Consider the following 24,776-nt stretch of genomic DNA (forward strand, 5'->3'; position numbering starts at 1 on the left):
TATTTAAACAACTAAGATATTAATTTATAAATAAAGAAAACATTCATAAATAAATTATACATGATATAATAAAATAATAGTAGAGCTACTTAAGTATAAAATTGATAAGTTATTATTTTTAATTTTATTATTTTAAAATTAAAATAATATTTTATGCTCAACAGAATTATTTAAAAATTAAAATTAATTAAAAAAATAAAAAATATTTTTAAAAAGTTTTGGATATTGAGCCGGCCCAAATAATTTTTAAGGTGTTAGAGTTAAATTTAACTATATAAGCTTTTTAAAAAAATGTGATACTTTAATTTTAATTTAAATAAATTTTATGTAAATTAAGTTTGATGTGAATAAATTTAATTAACTTAAATTATTGACTCTAATCATGTTATGTCACGGTAGGATTACAATGGCAATCTGACCCAAATTACGAGGAAAGGAGAGGAGATTTTTTTTTTTTTTCATTCTTCCTATAAAAAAAATAAACATTTTTTTATTAATATTAACTGTCGTAGAAATTACTTAAAAATGGCCCGTAATTCTTTAAAAAATACAGGAAATGATGTAAGCACTGAGGGAGTCTCAAAACTGCATGACGCGACGGAGACACCCTGTCCTTAATCAGAATCATTCCTCTCATCATCTTCTTCTCTCTCTCTCTCTCTCTCTCTCCTTGTTTCATTTTTGAGCTTCAGAATCTTTTGTGATTTTCATAATCCCTAATTCTGAACAATCTCCAATGGGTGTATACGGGAACTGCAATTGATGGCAATTGCCATGTTAAACATCTATAGGAATTCAATGTATCGTAACGTGAACCCATTTTGAGCCATCAGTTTCCAGAAATTATGAATGTCTTTACTGTGTTGCTCAATCTGTCAGTTGGAATAGTTTGATTTTTTTTTTTTAATGATGAAAAACTGAAACAATTTGAATACATGAGAATACGAAGATAACCAGGATTTATGTGTTACTATCTTGAAGAAGTTGTAGTCTTCTTGGGGCAAATAGTCAGATAAAGTGCAAGAATTGGACGACATTGAAGGACAATAATAGGGATGCATTTGAAGAAGCCATTGTGGAGTGGTAAATTTCACGAACGGGAGGGAGAGTCAACGGAGTCAGATGGAGATACACTGGCCTCCACGGCAGTAGGGGAGCTGGTGAACTCTCTTAACCAACAGAGAGTAGACAGGGAGGTAACTCCTACTTTTAGAACAGGTCTCAGAGATGCTTGTGCCGAGTTCTCATTTCTTCGAGTCTGTGGACTTCGTTTTATTCTCAAGTTCCTCTTGAATGTGGCCGAATCTGATGCAACTATTGACCTCTTTAACCAAACCCAATCTATCCCTGAACTTCAAGGTATATAAGTTGTGTTGATTGGGAGATTGCTCTTTTTTTAGTCTGTTCGGTTTTGAATTTCAGCTGGTTGTGTCTACACAGTGGTTCCAGTGCTCTTTCAACACTCTCTAAAAGAGACAGGAGATGACTACAACGACGATAGGGTGGCAAATTTGAATCATATATTTGGTGTGGAACCAATGAAGATAACAAAGTCCATCAACTGATGCTGAAACTGCATTGGCACTACGAGTCTTGGAAGGTTGTTGTTTGCTTCACCCCCGGAGCACCTCTCTCGCCCATCAACACAAGGCAATTCAGGTACCAATGCATTTTTGTATGGGTAGATTTAACATATTTCGTATGTTGTTTGTTTCATAGGCTTGGTTGTTGATAAAGCATAATAACATTATAAACCTATGTATCCAGCCCCACCTATTGGGATAAGGCTTCTTCTTCTTCTTCTTCTTCTTCTTCTTCTTCTTCTTGTATGTTGTTTGCTTCCCCCCGGAGTACGGTTTTCTGAAACAAGGAACACCAGCAACTATCCTCCTTAGAGTTAGAGAATCACTTTACGCTTTTTACTGAGACTTTAGATCTGGTTATAACATTCCCAAAACTTAGCGCTTTTTACTGAGACTTTAGATCTGGTTATAACATTCCCAAAACTTAGCATTCAACTGTTGTTTGAGTGCCTTCATTACGTTCTTAGAGAGAATAAATGTGTGGCCTAGCAGGATTGAATTATCATATTTTGCTGAAAAAGAAATTGATGGTACCCTAATAGTTATGAAGAGAGAAATTGTGCCGCAAGCACCAACTCCATCATTGAATGATAAACTCAGACAACCTGTATTCATTGATTGGCGGTGAAAAAAAAAAACCCAGCTCAAAGGACACAACTATAGCAGAACAAGTTGGGAAAAAAAAAAAAGGAAAGTCTCTAGTACTTTGAGAAGCTAGAGGTCTTCACAGTCCAATCTGAAGGTTTATCCTTGTCTTTATTTTCCTTTCTTTGCTCTCTTACTCTCATAGCTAATACAATTGACGATACAAAAACAATGCATAAGCCTCCACGTACATCTGACCCCCTACTTAAATTAGTTACTGTCTTCCGTCCAGATGTCCTTGTTTCCTTTGTATTTGGGCAGGCATTAACAGATTTGCCCTAGTAATAGGGAGTCTGACATTTATTGTGATCCTATAATCATCCTATGACTTTATTATGATTTCATTAATTAAAGTTTGGCACTCTTTAAATATTACTTTTCAGGAAGTAGAAGGATGCTTTCCTAACTCCACAGAATGTAACTGATTGGTGATGTTTCTCGAAACTAAGTGAGCCTAACAATTGTTTATTATAATCTCTGTTATCACCATTTAAGAAATTTTCACTCTTGGAAAAGGTTTGGCTCAAGTCCAGTGAATGTAGAAAGGGGTCACGAACCTCCTTGATCTTTAAAAGATATTAGAACTAACAAAGTATACATGCACAAATGATGTAAAATCAAAACATTAAGAATAATATAATAAAACCCTCCAGTTCTTTTGAACAAGGAGTGTGCTTGAGTTATTAAGCAGACGCCCAAAGGGAAGCATGTAAATAACTCTATCCCATATAGCAGGCAAATGTAAATCATATTCATACGGTTTTGGACATTGCACTGTGACTAAATGCATGGACAGAGGGAATCAAATTGCTTTTACCTTTGCAGGTTTTGATGAATATATTATCCACTCGGGGAGTGCTTGAGCAAGGTGCCTGTTTGGATCTGTAATCTCTATAATCGTGGATTCACCGCCCAATCAAACGGTAGGACTCTCTTGTCTTAGTATCAGTTGAATGTGTGGACTAATCTTTTCAAAGGTCAGAACACATGAATACTAGTGTTTGGCAGAGATTTACCTAAGGAATTTGGTATGAAAAAGTCCTAAATTCCTAAGTATCATGAGTTTAAGATACAAGATTGGCTCAAATATATAGGAACTCAAGATCTCCGTGTTCAATTTTCCAGATCAAATTCATACTTAGATTCATGATTTCTAAAATCTTGGTATATACGATTTCTGCATGCCAAACACTCAAAAGAGAAGTAATCTTATTTCTGAGGTTTTATTTTTGTTTGAAGAAGCTAAAAGGAATGAGTTATTGGCTTAACTTGTAGACTTACCAATAAACGTCAGAGAATCTTTCATCTTGATACTTAGCTGAGAGTTTGTCTGAGGTTTGCTGCATAGAACATTCTTGCTCTGTCATTTCTAAAAGCTGCATCTCTTTTGCATATGATTTATTAGGATTTTGAGAAATGTAATGGCATTATGGAAGTTGCAGACCTCATAAGAGACAAAAATGCAGATGAAAATCTCAGGTACTGATGGTTCTTTGTCCATCTAGTCTCACTCATATTCACACTCATTTGAACGGCGTCCACTTTTGATCTTCATTATCCAACTTGCAAAATAGTCACATGTTGATCATATTTGGGCCCCCTGCAATTCATAACTCCAGTTACTCTGAATTGGCTTACCTTCCAGTTGATTTTTTTCTATAATATTGGATGAAAATATCAGATTCACTTTCCTACACATATTATATATGTGATGCTTTTTTCAACTTTGTAGAAATGACTACATGTACTATGTTTTTGTCTTTTATGTCTCCGCATAAGTATTTCTTTTGTAAACGGAAATTTCAAGCCCATGCATACTTCCTATGAATGGTTGATTTTAAGTTTCATTATTTTATATATCTTTTTTTTTTTTGCCACAATATATGAAGGAGTTCATATGGATTGTTGTAAATTGGGAGTCAGCTTTGAAATCTGATTTTTGCATATGTATGCCCTGGAAGGAGTCCGTAAGTGTAAAATAGCTTCTATTTTGGATATTCTTATTCCTAAATAATTTTAGCATCCTGTTTTTCATGCTTGGTTTCCACCATTTTGGCATGACTCAAGTTGCATTAATGGGGAAATTTCATTCTACAGGTTGAAATGTGGGGAGTTTTTGCTGCTTCTCATTGGACATGTCAATGGAAGGGATAGGGCTCCTTTGGCATCAGTACATGAAGATATAAGGCACCTGCTTGGAGAGAAATCAGCTTCCTTGATTTGGGCGGCAAGTCAGTTTGGGTCAACCCTGGATCCTGAGCCAAAAACAGCTCTACAGATCCATGCTCGCAGGGTGCTTGAGTCATTGAACTTGTACCGAACTTCTTTGTCACATGAAGGGGCGAAGTTTTGAACTTTAAAAGTAGCTTACTATTTCTCACCACTCGTCACTAAACTACACCCTAGCGGCTTGCATGTGTACTGAATTTGATTTTAGGAATACTTTCAATGAAAACGCTAGCAGTTCTAGTATATCTTTATTAGAAATTTCAATGAGAATGTGTTCTATGATTGCTATCCGCATTCTGAGTCGTTCCTGCTTTGGTAACAATTTTCTTTGTTAACAGTTTACGGCTACATTTTTAGTTCAGTGCGCTTTTACATAATGTGCTCAAGGAGATGAGTTTGGAACTCAATGAATTCAAGTGTTAGGGGTTCAGAAATTTTCACTAACTGTCTGGGTGAATATCAGCAATTGTCACTTTACAATAGTTTACATGTACCATGGGTGTGCAGAGATTTGTGCAAAAGATCATATGTTAAATCATACCTGTATATCGAAACAATTTAGCTTTCTTTCTCGATAAATAACAATTTACATGGGCTATGGTCAAATTTCACAAGCTTAGTTGTCTGATAAATTTGAACAAGCAACCTTTTAATATTCAATGAACACTACACCGTTATACTTTATCATTTATTCAGTTTTTAAAAATGTTAACACCAAGCTTTTAATGTTTAATGTTCAATGAATGATTGCATTTATATTTTGCTTCCTTTTGTTTAACTCAACCAGCATCCACGAAAGACTGTTTCTCTGCTCTCTTGTTCAGACATTCGTTCTTTCATTATTCTTGAAATTCTTCTTCTTGAAATTTGACTGAATTCCTACCTCAATTTTGAGACTTCAATTACTTATGCCAGCAAACTTTGCGTATAACGATGATACCCTGTCCTTTTGTAATCCCTATTTGATCCGTCTTCCCATAGGAGCCAAAAATAAATAAATAAATAAATAAACATCCTAACCCTCAACAATAACGGAAGCATCACCAATACATTTCTCAAAAGAGTTATACTGTTTTTCGCTAATTGTGTGTTGATGACGTTCAACGAAATCAAACCACAGTTGTTCATCAGTTAACCATTTGTCTCCAAAAGATTCCAATGACTTTAATCTATCAAGTCGAAATTGACGTCAACAACTTCTAGCGATCAACATGATAGTTTAATGTATCCTGCTCCCCTTAAAAAATAAAAAATTACAGTATATCATGTTACAAACTGCAATGTCCCGTAGTCAACCCATGAAAAAGCGCGGGAAATGTTTGACTAGCACTTCTTTTTTCTTTCTTGCTTCGTTTTTGTTTTGTTTTTTTTTTTTTTTTTGGGGGGGGGGCCGCTCTGTAGTTTTTATATATTAGTCACCGGATTCTTCAACTCAAATGACGCTGGGAAAAAATTTGGTTAGATGCCCAAAATGATTATAAAGAATGTTAACCCAAGTCATGCTCATCATAACCCAACCACAGTCATGATTTCAGCTGTTAAGGTCTTAATGCTCGTTCTTCTCCCCGCGTTTCCTTTTGAGTGATCCACTCCAAGCAGCTTTAGTCTTCGCCCACTCTTTCAACGAAGCAGCGCTCCTCATAAATGAGCATGTCTCACCCATTTTAACCTCTGTAATGGATGTTTCATTCGTGTGTCCGTCACATTTTTCCTCAGTCATTGGAGCAGGAGCAGTATCATTGCCAGCAACATGTTGACTCTTTTCTGGGGTACTCCTGGTCATGTTCAACCCATCTCCAACAGGCTCAATGAAAGAATGCTTAGCCAACATATTATGCTCCTTTTCTGGGTTACTCTTCGCCAAATTCAACCCGCCTCCAACAGCTTCATTGTCAGATTCCTTACCCAAATCAATATGTTTGCTGTCACCAGAACCAGCAAGGTCTTCAGATGGCTCTTTCGCCACTGGCTTCTGAGAAGAGATTCCAGGCAAAATCTGAGATATGCTGAATGAATTGGTATTCTGACCAATCAGCTGTGTCCAAGATTGCTTTTGCTTCCATGCAACGCCTCTGCCTGACTGTTTGGATGCAGCATCTTGTGTGGTAGGCCGAGTTTCAGCAAGTACTTCCATTTCTTCTGCCCTGGCAGGTTCCAGGCCACCCTCCATTACAATGTGCTCAGTTTTATTCTTTCCTGATTCAGGTTCACATAAACCATCAGATCCTTTTTTTTCAATAGAATTAGAGCCTAGCAGCATATGAGAGGCACTGAAAGAACTGCTGCCTCCATCACCAAGAAGTTCTCTCCATGAAGATTTCTGAGACCAAGAAACTTCAGCTGGTTCCCTACAATTATCTTCTAATTCAGTGAGGTGAACCTGTGAGCTCAACTCATCCCAATGCACACGTTTCTTGCCTCCAGGGGTCACAGAGGTATTATCATTTCTTTTCCCTTCAGAATTGTGATGAGGCTTTTTCTTCTTGTCAGGAGCAATATTACTGCTTTTCGGCACTTCAAGCTTATTATTGTTTGCTTCATCCTTTAAAATTCTTGCTCCTTCACTCAATTCTGATTCCTGAAAATCAAAGATAGAAATTAGGTAAAATAGAGCTATATCGATTATGCAACAACAGCAATACTAACAGTACCATCCAGACAAAACCTAACCTGATCTCTCAATATTCTTTGAAGTTCCTGGCTACCTTTTATAGCTGTTTTCTTTTTCTTTGTCTCAATATTAATGATGAGGCCATCATCATCTGTTGCACTATCTGCTTCAGATTCATCAGATTGCAAACCACCAGGTGATACATTAGAGCTCTTCTCCTTTTCAAAATGCATGGGACTTGGCATCTTTTCCCTTTCAAATAGTTTGCTCATCACAACATTCATTATGTTAATTTCTTCATCATTCATCCCACCACTTTCTGCTCCCCCGTTATGAAATTGCTTTGGTCTTATTGTGCCAGAAGGACTAGAATGTTCCTCACAATCACAAAAATGCACTGGAAGAGGAGGAATTTCAACTTTAGGGAAACTGTATTTGTGCTTGCCAGTTCCAGTGAATGGTATGGATTTCACCTGCAGAAGCACAAGTAGGTGAAATTACATTCAATATACAGAGAGGAGGATATGACAATTCTTAGAATGACTGGCAAATTACATTCAATACATAACATTTATCATATGAAGACTCGCTACAGTTTAGCAGGCATGACCCTCCCATTAAGATATGTAGTCATACCATTCACCTGACCCTGCATTGGGTATGAACTGATGCAGTTTTGTGCTCAGTTTAAGATTTACAATAAGAACTGCGGCTGTTGGTATAAATACACAAAGTAACACCTGTATGGGAGGTAAAGAACAGAGATCTGTCTATATTGCAGCTCCTGTCAATCGCTCAAAATGAAAATGAAGAACTCTATGAAGTCCAGATGAGGAAAGTTTTACAATTTTTAACTCACCTTTCTCAATTTGGGAAAGAAAATGTTCAGCTTCTTTGTCTTTAAGATCTCTTTGCTAAGTATTTCTGTGGAGGAAATGCTTTTATCAGGATGAGGACTAGTTCCATGTTCATCAATAGCAAGTTTAGCATCTTCTTCCCACTCTCGTTTCAAACGTACAAGATAATGTTCTTTAGCCTTCTCCAGTTTTAGCTTTCCACCCTTCCAGAGACATCCATTATACTGTGTGCAAGGAAAATGTATAATAACCACGCATGTACAAAAATATATCAACACAAAAACACATGCATCCCACATAAAGATGTTACAAACCCAAAGCATTGCAAACCTGATAAGCACAAGAAAAATGGTTTCCTGAGAAGCAAAGAATAGAGAGATAGAAAAACTGACAGCAAGGAGAAATGACCAGAATAGGATTTAAAGGAAGACGAAATTCAATCTTATTAAACTCTATAATAACAAAATCAAAAATCAAACTCTATAACAGCAAAAGTGAATTTTGATATCTATTCTAAAAACAGTCAAAACTTAAGTTATTGCATACCTGCATGCCCAAAAGGCCTTTTAGACTAGTTTATTATTACCAGTACCTCTATGATATGCTCATTTCAATATTCTTGTCTTCCAGACGAACAATAATGCATTATGAACTTCAACAATGATTATCCTGAGTTCCAGATCTACTTTCTTGATATTACATTAATTTCAAGAATTTATGAAGGACTCACTAGTTCCTAAACGAAATTTAACCTTTGATCTACATTAAGTGGAACTTAATAACATTTTGTGAAGCCAAAATCCTTCAAGTGAAAAAACTTATATGTCTTGTTCTTGACAGGCATTAATTGCATCCAATGCATGAATTTTCTGAAATCATTCATTATGCCCCAGATATTATCAAGGCATTCCTGGAATGCCATTTCTCCATTAGTTAACCAAGCACCACTTTATCCAACTTCCCCACAAAAAAAAAAAAAAAAGCTTCATCATATGTTAATTATATCCATTGTACAAAACACTAATAAAGTAGGCATGCTCATATAATTGCGCAAGATTTTATTTTTTTTCATATGTATTCCCCATTTACTATTCACCGCTTTCACCTTTTTCAAACACTGATAAAGATAACCTCTTATTCCAATTCACTTCCTCAAACTTTCTTATATCTTTCATTCATGCAAATTATCTTGATTACAAATCATATTACTAATAAAACATATACATTGTTTGGTCAAGGAAAACTCAGGATAGGGTAAAATTTTAAACCATCCCCCCTCCACCAAAAAAAAACAAAAAGCCCCCAGCCCAGGAAAAATGAAAAAGGGCTGGTGATATGTTATACCATGTTTCAGTATAAAAAAAGCACATTCACAAATGAGAACGAACCCAAAACACCGACGCACACACTCAGCCAGGAAAATATATAAAATAGAAAAAAAAAGAGAGATTTTGATTAAGTCCTTGCGAGAGAATGCAGAAAATAATAATACATAACAGTGAAAAAATTTAACAGATGATAAAGCATAAGCTGCGGCATTTACAACAGTTTTGAATCATTACCCTGCTGAAAAGCTTGGAAAGAGTGTTTTGGTCAGTGGGAGAGGGTATGAAGTCAACATAAGCAAAGCTTCGACCTTTGGTTCTAATTATGTCTACTCCATCGACACCGCCCAAAGACCCAAACAACCTCCGAAGATCATCAGAAGTCACGCCTTCGCCCAAGCCTCCGACAAATACTCTCACTCTAGACTTCTCAGCTTCTCTATTCTCCTCCTCCGTATCCATTATATCTACGAATTGAAAATGCATAGTTTATACATTAGAATCACAATCTGAGAAACACTTCGCCACTAGGCACTAAAAATACTCGAATCAGACGCTTGAAACTGCATTTAAACAGTAAAATCTGCCAAAAAAAAAATTACCGTAGGACTCAAATTTCTTCTCGAAGAGGTAGAAGAATGAGGAGGAAAGCTAGAAGTTAGCTCAAAAGCGAGGGTTTGGATGGATTCGAGGAGGCGAGGGAGGGTTTCCAAACAAAACGATTATGATTATTGACAGATATGCAGGCTAACATGGCTCGGCTTAATGTGATGGTATTTTTTTTTTGCGGGAAACTTGTGCAAAAAGACCCAATAACAACAATACTTGGGCTTTGCTCAAAAAAAAAAAAAAAACAACAATACTTGGGCAAATGATCAAAATTTTAAAATTGCATATCATCCTTCAAAAGAATTAAATTTGGATAACAAACTACTAAAATATTTTTCTGATTTTTTTAATAATAAGAGGCTGCATTAATCCAACAAAGATACAGAAAACATCTATTTATAAAACTAGATTGGATCTCATGTATTTTAGAGGTTTGACATTACAAAATTGAGTGAAGTATGTACGTCTAGAATATGTAAACAAAATTAATAGTATCATTTTGTTAAATAAATTAATGAACATTAAGATTCATTTTTTGGATTTGTAATTTATTCGACATAATTCTATTTGTTCTTTTGAATTAATTTTTATAGCTTATTGTCAAAAAAAATTGTCACATAAATCTTTTTCTTTAAAATTGTATAGACTGACTCTTGTGCATACATGAGAGGGTCGTGAGAAATATGTTTTGACATCCAATGTTTTGAAATTTTGATATAAGGGAATAAGAAGTTTCCATCAATACAACCAACACAATAGGATCAAAACAAACACAGGTAAAAAGGCAATTTTGAGTAAAATGAAGCAACAATGCAGGATGTAACATCAGAGAAAATTGTAGCTGTTCTGACATCTCTTCTTGGATTCTTGATGGCACTTTTTTTTTTTCCCTCCTCTCTTCAAGACTCCTCATTGCATAGGCCTACCACAGCAAATCACTTAGCAAAAAATTCCATAGACAAGGTAGACTATTAAGGCTCCTATGCTATAATTTATTAACGCTCCTGTGGAAAGAAAATAGTAGATTAAAATAAATCAAAAATGGAAAAATAAATTGAATCCCAATACATAAATCAAATAAATTGAAAAATACATATACCTTATTCTGCCACACCTAGCGGTGTCGCGAGTAGAATCTTGCCATTGACAGAGATGAAGCGTTACAAATCCAGGGTTTTACTCAACTCATGGCTCTGAACTTGTAATTGAAGAAAACGATTGATGGGTCTACTTTAAATACTTGATTTCCTTACAATTTTGAACCTTTTCTAAATCTAGAAGCAGAGTAGAAAACATTGTAAAGACAAGAGTTTTGTAGAGAAAAACAAAGACGAAAAGAGAGGGAGTAGATGTGAATGCTAGGATGAGAGTTTCAATTGTAAGGTCCACAAGTAAAATAACATCGAGGCAAGAAAGCAAGGAAGAACCTGACTGAGTCGAGGAATTGAAGGAGTCGAATGACATTGAAATGTACAAAGCCATCCTTTTTTCCATCGCTGATATAATGCACACTGCAAGTTACGAAGAGATCATGGAAAAGATGAAAGATGAATAAAAGAGGAAGAAGAAAAAAATAAATTCCAACAAGAAGAAACTTAAGAAAGTATGAATCAAACCTTTTGAAAGATATGGAGCCCCGAAATGAGAACTGCACTTGAAGAGAACAATCTGAGAGGTGTAAAACTAGAAGGGAGAAATAATTGAACCAAACTGTCTCTATACTAAAAATTCAAACAGAGCAATTGCACTAGAGGGCAACGAAAAATGAGGTATTGAATAACTATAATGAAGTGTAGTAGACAAAAGTCACAAATGGAGAGGGCTGATATGGTTATTGACGCTTCCATGAAGACAACAAAGAAGCATGGGAAAATGGTAGAAAGCATCCAATATAATGGATGATGGAAGTTAATGCTTTGTTATTGCATTTGAAAAAACAGAAGAAGGGGTAGAACACATAATGCCGTACCAATGAGAATGTAGAATTTCTCTTAGACTATAGTGGTCCAGCCAATGAGAGAGAAGAATTGAACATCTACCAATCAAAGAGAAGGAAAACTGATCAATTAGATTCAATCCACATATAATAAAATTAAATAGATTAAAAAATAGGTAAAAACATGATTAAAAGGGATAAGTGATGAGCACATTCATAAGAGAGATGAGTAATTTATTTTATGAGATTGAAAATCATAATTTATGAAATTTTTAAAGGGTATAATAATTCCTATATTTATAGTATATATTAATGAATTTTATTATGCTTATTATGGGAAGAAGGCTAATTTAATTTATTTTTATCTTTATTTTTTTAATATATTATATTATATTTTAATAAACAAACGTGACTTTACTTTTTTCATCATTTACCACTTCTTGACAAAAAGATAATGGTTGATCAAAAGTATAAAAAGTACCAACATAATCTAAAGCATTTTCAGGAAGTAAGAGGGCAGTAATTTGCCTCTCTATATATAACATTCAAAAATACTATTCCAGAATGATTCAAACAATCCCTGGCATGCTAAATGATGTCTCTAAAAGGGTGATGGCTAACATCATTCTTGATAAGCAAATTAATTGCCTCAATACAATTAGAAAATACATAGACTCTTGGAACATTCGAATGACAATATAGGCATATTTTTTTTATTCAACATTGTATTTTATATTAAAAATACACAGTTGATTATCTTAGGACATATCATCCTTGTCTTTTAATATATATTAGTATAGGACTCCCATCAATCACTTCTCCATATTTTGACACATCATCCTTAGTTTTTCATTTAAGTATTTTTTTCCCAACATACTCCTCTAGTTTCATCTACATGGTAAGGGGGAGTATTTATTTTGGTCCTATTTATAGAATAACTCTATGTTTTTTGTGTCTATTTTTACTTTTTTGTCCGTATTAAATACTATAAAGGTTATTTAATGCTTGAGTATTTTATTTTTAGAATGTGTAATGTAATAAGGATAAAGTTGGAAATTTATTAAAATTTTAGACAAAGTTAATGAAATTTAAAATTTTTTTATTCTAATGAAATGTACTGAAAGTAATTTATAAATAGTACAAAAATATCTTTAATAATCTCTATCTTTCTTTAAGAAAATCAACTTATCTTTAAGAAAAATAATTTTGATAGTTTCAAATATATTCCATCATTTTTTTAAAAAGTTTTCAGTAATTGTCAAAAGTTTTCAATTTTTTCTCAAGAGTTCTCATTAATCTTTAAAAGTCTTCAGTAATTTTCGTGAATTTTCAATTTTCTTGAAGAATCTTGAATAACATTCAAAGTTCAAATATCTTCATTATATCTTCAAGAAAAATTTATTCAAATAATTTCAATTATTTTTCACCTTTCTAAGAGTCTTCATTAATTTTCAAAATTCTTCAATGTATTTCTAAATTTATTTCTCTTGAAGATACGTGAAAAACTTTTTTGTTTATTAATCCAATCTCTTCCCATCATAACCAAACCAAACTTCTATCAATAATAATAAGGAACAACAAAACTTTTAATCCCTCAAATTTATCTCAACTATTGATTTGGTCATTTAAATTTTTTCAATTATCATTTTAATCCCTATTATTTAAAAAGGAGGTAACTTTGTTAAAATCTGATGACATGGATAATGGAATATTGATATCAATCATATAAATTAATGAAAAGAAGTATAATTATTTGTATAAAAAATAACTCAAAAATTTTAAAGAACAAAAGAACAAAACATAACATAATGGACTAAGTTGATAAAAATTAAACTAATTTAAAGGTTAATTTATTTTCATTTAGTTAAATACACATGTCAAGTTGTCAATATAATTTACACATTAGATTAATTAGAAATTCAATTTGTATTTAAAAAATTAAAAGACTAATGTGATAATTTAATAAAATGCAAGGGACTAACTTGACAAAAATTAAATTTGAGAGACTAAATTAATAATTCACACAAACTTGATAGATTACAATTTTCATTATCTCAAAAAAAAAAAAAGAAACCAAATCAAACATTTTTTCTATCCCTTTGCATTTTCTTTATTTAATAAATTACCTAACAAAATAGCAGTAAAATAATTATTTTGCACTACATTCTCTCACAATATCCCATTATATTTCTTATGATTCTTCGTACCAAAGGGACCAAAAGAGTTAAGAGACTTATTTTTACTTTTTGAGATATATATCTACCTTATCGAAAAATCTCCCTAAAATTACACTCGCTCTTGTCTTAATTACAGGACAAATTTAGCTAACTCCATAATTCTCAAAGGATGAGTCTATTCTTAAATTTGGAAAAAAAAATGTACAACTTTTCAATTTTATCTTTCACTAAAATTAACAACCACAATAAAATGTGTCTGGAATTTAAAAGTTTACCAATAACTTTGTGCAATTAAGAAGTGGCAATATTGAAATTGAAAAAATAAATTAACTAAGACGCATTTGTTCTATATATATTTTAGATCAAATTGAACATTTTTATCTATGCACAAGTCTAGTCACTTGTGCATAGATAAACCTTCAATTGTTAAGGATCATCACTATTTTTTCCTCGTCTGGAGGCTTTCACTGCCATTCTCCATATCTAAAATCCATGATGACTTGTATTGGCTAATTAAACATGTGTGTTGTTTATCACGAGTTTCGATATCCTAAGTCCTTGACCCCTGCTAATCTAATTGGTAGCTTGCAGGCAGCTCTTTGGTTGTTACTATATATCTAAGGCTTGAACTCGAGAACTTTGATTAAATTGGATCAACTAGTAAACCTCTTATTAGTTAATCCAACTACCCAACCTAGTGTACTTTTTAATTATAAGGTTTTTTTTAATTATTCGCTCAAGAACGTCTGATATCGTATACTTACATGTGGTGCAATTTTGTTTTTCAATATTTGAAAATATTGCATTGAACACGTTGCTGTTAAAAAAGTTAATTTTGACTGTTATTTGACAAAAAATTACAAAAAAGGGCCTAAAAATTATAGAAAATGACTCATAAAATTACACAATCATTTCCTGCCATTTTTAGGCCATTTTCTACCATTTTTAAATTAATTAATGGTCAAAATTAATTTTTTTAATGGCAGGGTATTTAATATAACATTTTCAAATGTTGAACGGAGGAATTGCATTACATAAACATTTAGTATACCATATACTTCTAAGTGAATAGCTAAGAAGCAAAATTAGGAAGTTACATAATTTTAAGGATATACTAACTACCATTTCTTAATAAGTGTGAAGTTGGCTAACTTTATCTTATATTAACGATTGGAACAATAATTATTATACTTAACCAACTATCTTAAATTATGTGAATTATATTGTTAAAATTTGCTTACATGATTTGAAAATGGAGGGGTAACGTTTAAACTTTTGAGGTCTGTTTGGTTGTGATGTTTTGATGGTCAAATTTACTTCCAACTATTCTAACTGTTCATTTAATTATGAGAGGTAAAATTGGAAATATATTGTGCTAGCTTTACCTGGTTCATCTTGAAATATGTGATTCATGTATATGGAGTATTAAATATTATTCATGCACTTTAAATATAGGAGGTGACAATTAAGTTGACAGAGTACATATTGATACATCTTGCCCCCATTCACCTTAAGATTTTGGATCCTTGATGGGATACTTTTATTGCAATATTTTAACTTAAATTCAATTTACACCAAAACTATGTATACTTTTTATAAATGAATTACTTACTATTTGCTTTATATGATTTGTCCAATTTTTCCCATTCTTCTTCCCTGACATCCCCAAGTTTTTTACAAAAATCATTAAACCATTTAATTAGTCTCAATATGATGATTAATTAACAATAAAAGTATAAAACTCCTATTAAATTTGAGGGATGTTACATCCATAGCACGGGTGTCACACTAGTTATAACTAATGACAAAGATTAGAGGTGTTAGGAAAACAACTGCCGTTAATTAATGTCTCTAAAAAATTCAAATTTTTAATATATATAATACACACACTCTCTTGATTAAATTTAACCGACTCTCTTATTGCCAAGTAATCTTTTTATCTGTGAGGGGTATTTTTCAAATAAACACATTAATTAAATATTCTTGATATCATGAAACACAAAATCCATAAAAAAATTTCTTATAGTACTTTTTCCATTTAATATTATAAGGCACTTTTTAAAAGTATCATATTGAAAATTATAAGGCAATTTGAAACTTTCAATATGTAATTAATAAAATATTTTCAAAAATGCCCTTGAATGGAGGTGTAATTAAAATGTCTTTTTAATTAAAATATCACATCAAATAAATATATATGAAAAGAATGTTTAATTTTAAATGTCATTAACTAATTTATCAGGGATATATGTTAGTTAAAAGTGTCTTATAATCCTAAATAGAAAGAGTAATAAGTCATGAAGGAAGCTCTTACCCTTAGTATCTCAGGGGAATAATTTTTGTTATCAATGAAGCTTACTCTTTATAATTACTAAAAAAACAACAATAACTATTTATTTGATAGATAATCAAATTTATTTAATAGGATGGCTCAAGAAGATTAAGGTTGTCAACAATCATAGATGCATTTACAATAATTAGTTGTTCCAAAGACAGCGCAAGCTCCTCGACTCGAGCCATGCCTCTGCATGCACCATGAAATACACACATTATTCTGGCAATTCTCTTCATATAGTATGTCAACGCAAGTATTATTCACTTCATCATCAGTACTTGTCGCTTTCATAGCTGCAAATCATTCAAAACCAACATCACCAACACAACATACAACTCGATCCAAAAATATATATGGTCATAAATAAAATCTATATAATGACTTGTATCATTACTCGTAATGTAAATAATAGGAAATCAATTGTATCAGTTATATCCATCGAATTGAACCTGAAACGATGAGGACAACAAGCAGCAGAACATGTCCTGAAGAAATATTATTCTTGGCCATCCTCTCGTTAAGATGCGACTCTCCGACAATCCAAATTAGCACCTTGTTTTATGATTTTGATGGCTGTTGGGAGAAAGATCAAGTAGAATGTGTGTGTATATATAGTGGTTAAAAGGTCAAAAATTGAGAATGACATTTAAGTCCCAAGAGAATCAATTAATTCAAATTAAATCTCAATTTATTTCACAGTATATCAACAAAGTCTTTGGGTTTTTCAGTGGTAATAAGTCTAACAATTTTAAAGATTTGCAAGTTCAACTCCTAATTTTGTAATTTTATTGTGATGAATTTGTAATTTATTTTTTAAATTTTAACAAAGTTAAAGAATAAACACTAGGCAATGAAGAAATGGAGAAATGAAGAATAAACAATAGGCAATAGAGTTATTAGACTTATAATATTCTTCAACATTAAATATGAACATTTGTATTCTTAAAAAAATTAAAAAATAAATTGTATATGCATTACAACGAAGTTATAAAATTAGGAGTTAAACTTGCAAATTCCTAAAATTATTATATTAATACTTCTTAACATTAAAGATGAACATTTGCGTATCTTGTTAAAATTTAAAAAATAAGTTATAAATTCATTATAATAAAGTTACAAAATTGAGATCCAAATTTGTAAATTTTTGAAACTGTTAAACTTATTACAATTGAATAATTAAGGGACTTTGTTGGTACTATGAAATTGGTTGGAACTTAAATTAATTAATTCTCTTAGGACTTAACTATCCTTCTCTCCAAAAATTATATAGTGGCGGAACTAAATTTTGACCAACACAAAACGGGGGAATTGATGGCAATTTAATGGCAATTAAGAAAGACCAAATACCTGAATGGAGTCATTTGAAACATTTAATGACCTTAATGTCTCTTTTTATATAGGATAAAATGTATAAAACTCTCTTAAATTTTGAAACAGTTGCATATGAATCCCCTTATATTTTAATGTTTAAAATTAACCTCCAACTTTTAATTTTTGTTTTTCAAAACTTTTTACTGTTAATAAAATTGTAATTTCTACTTTTAACACACGTGACAATATTTTTATTTTTTTTAGTTGAGCAACATTGTTCTTATTGTTTACATGTAATACAATTTAATTGAAAAATTATAATTTTATTATTCTTTATCAATTAAAACAGTCTTTTATATTAAACAAATGAAAAAGAACATATCTAAAAGCTGTCGTTGATAAGAATCATATAAATTTTGTTATCTGCTTTGTTATTTTCTTCATAATCTTATTTAATTGTAGCTGTTATTTTTTTCCTTTGAATGAAGTTTTTGATACTTATTTAAACAAAAAACTATGTTATTGGTATGTTACAAATGTAATGTGTGCAGCTTTAGAATAATTGTTTTTTGTTACTGGTGTTTTGCATCGATATTGTTAAAAACAACTTGTAAAATGTTATTTTTTTTGTATTAACGGATAAATTTTTATTTATATGATTCTTATCAATGACAGCTTTTAGATATTTTTCTTTTCATTTGTTTAATATAAAAGGCTAATTGATAAAGAATAATAAAATTATAATTTTTTCTTAAATTGTGTTACTCATGAACAATGAGAACAATATCACTCAACTATAAAAATAAGAGCATTGTCATATGTGTTAAAAGAAAAAAATTATAATTTTGCCCCTCCTTAAATTTTTTTAAAAAATGATAAAAATATTCTTTCCATGTCATGTGCTATATATATTGTATTAATATGACATGACAATAATTATATTAATAAAATAAAAATTAATTAATGGTAGGGGTTTTGAAAAATAAAATTAAAAATTATGGAGATTAATTTAAAATTTTTAAAGATGTGGTTATATGCAACTGCCTCAAAGTTCAAGAGGTTTTATGCATTTTAGTGTTTTATATATTCCCTCCATACCACAATCTCCCCTTGGTTGAAAATATAGTTTATTGAGTAGGTTATATATTTTTCAATTATGTTCTTACTTTATTATACTACTTTTCATTCAAGTAATTAATAAGAGTATTTTAAATAAATCAAATGTTATATTTATTTTAACAATGGTAAGATTGGAAATAATAATACATAATAGTGAAACAATTTAACAGATGATAAAGCATTAGCTTTAGTATTTACAACAGTTTTGCATCATTACCCTCCTGGAAAGCTTGGCAAGAGTGTTTTGGTCAGTAGGGGAGAGTAAGAAGTCAACATGAGCAAAGCTTCGACTTTTGGTTCTGATAATGTCTACTCAATCGACACCGCCCAAAGACCCAAACAACCTACGAAGATCATCAGAAGTCATGCCTCCGCCCAAGCCTCCGACAAGTAGTCTCACTCTAGACTTGTCAGATTCTCTATTCTCCTCCTCCATATCCATTATATTTACGAATTGAAAATGCATAATTTATACATTAGAATCATAATCTGAAAAACGTTTGGCCACTAAGCTCTAAAAATACTCGAATCAGACGCTTGAAACTGCATTTAAACAGTAAAATTTACAAAAGTAAAAAACTTACCGCAGGACTCGGACATTTCTTGTAGCAGGAGTGGAAGATGTGCAGGGAACCTCGAAGTTGGCTCGAAGGCCAGGGTTTGGGTAGATGGATGCGAGGAGGCGAGGGAGGGTTTCTAAAAGATTAAGATTATTGATTAGTTGTGAAGGCTAATTACATGGCTCGGCTTAATTTGATGGCATTTTATTCAGGAAAATTGTTTAGAAAGACCAAATAATAATAATAATAAGGGTTAAACTACAAATATATCTTTGAAATTTCCACCCAACTACACCTCACCTCATATTCTTAAATATCGTTTGATGCAATTTCACCACATTATTTTTTGTTTTAGTACAATCTCCTCTTACTATCACCTTTGACTACTTTGAGAATTTGACCGTTTTCTGCCTAGTTAAACTGCCACATTGAGATACATGTACGATTTTTTTTTTTTTTATCATTGCCCTGTCATCATCTTCTCCTCCCCCACTCTTCTTCATCATTGTTCCTCAATCTTCTGCAAAATTTATCTTGGAAAACCCAGATTTAAAAGTACAAATCATGAGTTAGATGTTGCGTCTCTATTAGCAACATACCCTCCTCCTCCTCCTCCTCCTTGTTCTGTTGCTACTAAATTATTGAGAAATCAGAACAACAAGCGCAAAACCCAGAGTTATGAAGATGCGATGGAGATGGAAAATCCATTGGACTCGAGAATCCTAGAAAACCCAGATTTGTCCATGGGATTTTTCAACCGATGAACAAGAACAAAGAACCCAAACAATTCAATTAATCTGAGTCTCATGCCAAGTTTCAAGGGTGAAATTGAAAGCCACATCCAGAGAACATTGAAAGACCAAACATCCCATGGACAACTCGAAAGACGGTGAAATTGAAACCCAGAGAAATCCACAAACCAAGATGATGAAGGAAGAACAGAGAGCAAGCGCACAGAGAAGCAAATCCCAACCATGAACGCACTCATAATCCAGATTGAACCCATCATGCTCAAGCTAGATCAAACTCATCGAACCTAAAGAGGCTTCTGAGTACCCCATATCTGATGAACGAAATCCAACCACAGCGTTTTGAAGCCACACCATAGCATCGAAATCCCCTTTCGATTAACAAACCCATATCAAGATTGTTGAGAAACTCCTCCCTCATAGTGTTGAAACCCACACAGTGTCTTCCCGTCGTCTTCCGTCATCTCCCTCGACATCGTCCGTAACCTCCCACGCCGTTGGTTCGTTGGCAAAGGAAGGAGAAGGCTTAAAAGATGAGAAAGAGGTAAGGGGGACTGGTTTGATTGGATTTGGAGTTGACCAAAGAAAGAAGAAGCGAAGAAGACGATCCAGCTTCTCCGCCACCGTTACCCTCTCTTAGATCTTGGCTTCTTCCCTTGCATTCTCGGTCCAGATCTAGATTAAGGGAGGATAAAGGGGTTGGGTTGGAGAAGGTGGAGGTGGATTCGATTCTCTAGCTTGGATGAGAACAGAGTTGAATATATTTATGCAAAATTCAAGCTTTGGGGTTATTTCCAAAAAGGAAAGCTTTTCAGTGCCGAAGAGTTGCATTTTGGAGAAGAAAGAGAAGCAGAATGAATTGTGCCCTGACACATGGATTCACACGTGGCTAGAAAAGTATTTAACAGTCAACATTAAAAATTAACTGTCAACGCAGTCAAATATTAACAGCAAAAAGATGTTGTATCAAATTAAAAAATGTTGGGATAAAATTGTGTAAAAAAAAAATTTGAGGATGCTAAATGTTCTTGCATCCAAATCCTGAGGGTAAATTTATATCTTAATCAACAAAAATAATATTTGAACAAATGATCAAAATTTTAAAAAGCGCACAAGCTCCTTCAAAAGAATTAAATTTGGATAAGAAAGTACTAAAATATTTTTCTGGGTTGACATTATCTCATGAGTATGTATAACACGTCATCCTTATTTTTTTGAAAATTAGTGGGACTCACGTGATCATTTAATCATATAACATGTCATTTTTACTTTTTCATTCAAGTATTTTTTTTTTGCAATATATCTGTAATAATCTCCTGTCATTCTTTAAGAAGTTTTAACCCATTTTAAAGATTTTTTTTATATATTTCAATAATTTTTAAGAGCTTTCAATTTTCTTATCTTCAATGTATTCTTCTTACAAAAAATTCAATCATTTTCTACCTTTTCTCAAGAGTCTTCATTAATCCTTAAATGCCTTCAATGTATCTTCAAAATTTTTTCTCTTGAAGATAAGTTCAAGACTTTTGGTTTATTAATCCAAGCTATTCCCATGTTTTCTATAACTAGACCAAACTTCTCGCTAAATAAATAAATAATAAAACTATTAGTCTCTCACATTAATTTCAAGTATTCGTTATTGATTTAGTCTATCAAATTTAATATTTTTATTAAGTATCTTAAATTTGTTTGGGCTATCATTTTAGTCCATAAGAAGAAGTAACACTGTTAAAATTTGCTAAAATAAATAATAAAATATTGTGATCGAAGCAATTGGTTTGAGCTTCTCCTCTCTGTCGATGGCATTCTTAATATGAAGATTTGTCCTACTCGTTTTCACTTTCATTCTGTGTTTCTTAGTGTAATACTTGTTATGTTTTTCAATATGAATTTTGGCTGTGAAATTTTCACTGATGGTGGGTGGGTTTTAGGGAAGGGTGATATGCTCGAAGCCATGGGCTTCGTCTTCTACAATGTTGAGAGTATTTTTTATTCAGGCATATTTTAGTCTTCTAATATATGGATATGCATATAAAATAATAAATAATATAAGGATTCCATCTACATCCCCAGGGGCAAAATTAGCCTTGACAGTTAGGGGTTCAAATTTTTGAAAATAAAACTATATTACTAATTTAAAAATTTTAACATTTATCATACTAATTTTATATAATATACTTGTGCTCTTTCTAGTTCCTTATACCGAATGATGCTTTTGAAAAATAAAAGTTAGTCCAAATTGTAAGATGCTCGGTCAAAATATCAAATGAATTTTATCCCTATAATTTTAATAGCCTTTAGTAACTTGAACAAGGCATGATGAGATTATCTTTAATTAATAAGGGTATAATTGAACCCACTGGAGTACTGGACGTTTCTCTAATGGCCTTGACATCCTGACTTGATCAGTATACATCCTCAATACCATCACTCTACCCCATTTTATGCGTAAAATGGCCCCCTTGCAATGCTTGGGTTTCCTCCTGTACATACCAAACGCATTCACGTAATTTAATTCTATTCTAATTCTAATTCCAATTCTGCCGTATGAGACGAGGCCTAAGAGAGATGGATTTGATCTTTTTGAACAAGTATTAATCTTAATAATACATAAAGGAGAAAAGCTCACATCTGCTGCAGAAGGACAAGAGTAGTATTCAAAAGGTAATTGAGTTATTATTATTTTTATTTCAGCTCTTGTTGACAATTAACATTCAGAATTTTTTATATATCACAAATTGTGGATTTATAGGATTTATTCATAATAGGACTGGCTCAATAACCTTGATCGGAGTTTGTCAACAATCATAGAAACATCTACAATCACCGACGACTAAGTTAATGCAACGTCCTTGGGCCGAGCTGCCATGCCTCTGTATGCACCTTTGCGCACACTCATCTTTTGTGCAATGCGCTCGATCTTGATATAATGTTTCTACGCAAGTCTTGCCCACCTGAACACTTGGAACTGTCATTGCTGCAAATCATTCAAAACCCACATCACCAATACAATACACACACATAAACATCCTAGATCTTTGATCCAAACTAATCTGATTGATAGTTTACATGCACCTTTTTCAGGAACATGCCTGCTAAGGAGTATTCAAATGCTACTGCATATTTAAGATTTGAACTCAAAACCTTTGATTAATTAAGTTAGACCAATCCCTCTGTTGGTTGATCCAAATGCACAATGTACTTATAGTTTATATATATATGTGTGTGTGTGTAAAGGTACAGTTTTGTTCTTAAGTTATTATCTGAGAAGCACTTAGTACCATAAAGTATTTGTTAGGGCATTTTTACCCCTAAATAAGTAAATCAGAAAATTCTCTACCCTATTGCTGAATCCCAGAAAGATCCTTTAAGTCAAAGCTCAATCCAAGTCAGCTTTTTCTAACAAACATTTTTAGAGATTTAAGGACAGAGTAGAGGATACTTTGATTTAATTACTTTAGGGGTAAAAATGCTCCAACAAATGCTTTAAAGTGCTTGATGTTACTCACATATATTTCATGTACCTTTAAGAGCAAAATGTACCTTTACTCATATATCTTTCATGTAAAGTATGTAAGGGACTAACTCATGCTATAAATAATAGGAAATCTATTGTATTAGTCACCTATTGAATTGGACCTGAAAAGATGAGGACAAGGAGCAGAACATGTACTGAAGAAATATTATTGGCCATTAGCTCGGGTTAAGAAGCAACTCCAACAATCCAAATTAGAAATCAGTATCTTGTTTCGTATTTGATAGTTGTTGGGGAAAGTTAAAACGCATATATACATATATATGTGTATATATATATAGGGGGTTAAAAGTTGAACTGAATTGATAGAAATCTTATGTCAATTAATAAAATTGATGGCATTTGATTATTCATGTATAAATAGTGGGGACCTCAAATATCCTGGCAGGGGATTTCAAATATTCTGTCATGAATGAAGTGATTTGGAATGCATTGAGTGACTTTGATATACTTAAACGTCCTCTTCTAACAAAGAAGTACTCTTTTGATCTCATATATAAAAGAACAAAAGCCAACTATACATCTCACACTTGTTAAAAAGTTTCATTATCCCTTCCTTTTGAATGTTCCAAATTGATTCTTTTCCTAAAATTAAACATATTCCCTCTGCTTTTTTCCCCCCAGGAAATACTCCCTCTACTTTTTACTACAGCAGAATCTACTACACGTTTCATTGTTTTTTTGTAAGTAAAATTATAAAATTCAAAAATCATTTATTAAATTTTTTTTAAATTGTGTCTCAAAATCAAAATTTATTTTCATGAGATAAACTTGTTTTATTACTTACAAGGATAATTTTTAGTCTTTTTTTTTATTTTAGACATACTCCTTCCTCCTGTCTTTAATATAAGATGAAGACTGAAAGTTTTTTTTTTAATACAAGATAAAATTATACTAATTAATGTACTTTTCAAATTTTACCCCTTGTTTATTTATTTTTTTTGAATTCCTAGAATATGATTTATTATGGTTATTAATTGTAAAGAAAAGCAAAATTGGAAAGTCATAGATTTTTAAATAATTTTAGGTTCCATTCAAATAATAATAATTTTAGGTAGCATTTGAATTGATAGATTTAAATTTAAATTTTACATTTGAAATATTGTATTTGAAATAGTACAATTGAAATCCATGCATTATGAATTTTTTTATTTGGATAGTTTAAAAAAGTTCAGATGAAGAAGAGAGATGAAGT

At 32.2% G+C, this 24,776-nt stretch overlaps 1 protein-coding gene and 1 pseudogene across 1 annotated transcript; one reads left to right on the top strand and one right to left on the bottom strand.

Annotated features, from left to right (window-relative positions):
- The first annotated feature begins 640 nt into the window (after positions 1-640).
- On the top strand, positions 641-4,747 carry LOC129314497 (uncharacterized; annotated as a pseudogene).
- Positions 4,748-5,486: 739 nt separating this feature from the next.
- LOC129312359 (protein REPRESSOR OF SILENCING 3) lies at positions 5,487-9,977 on the bottom strand. The gene is made up of 5 exons (XM_054954919.1): positions 9,853-9,977; positions 9,488-9,717; positions 7,928-8,149; positions 7,128-7,541; positions 5,487-7,035 (listed from the first exon to the last, which is right to left on the bottom strand). Exons 2-5 carry the CDS (start codon positions 9,710-9,712, stop codon positions 6,004-6,006), a joined length of 1,893 nt encoding a protein of 630 aa, XP_054810894.1. The 5' UTR covers positions 9,713-9,717; positions 9,853-9,977; the 3' UTR covers positions 5,487-6,003.
- Positions 9,978-24,776: the final 14,799 nt, after the last annotated feature.

This window comes from Prosopis cineraria, unplaced genomic scaffold, assembly GCF_029017545.1.
Source record: "Prosopis cineraria cultivar Desert tree isolate PC_DT_omini unplaced genomic scaffold, ASM2901754v1 PC6, whole genome shotgun sequence".
In the NCBI taxonomy this organism is placed as follows: Eukaryota; Viridiplantae; Streptophyta; class Magnoliopsida; order Fabales; family Fabaceae; genus Prosopis; species Prosopis cineraria.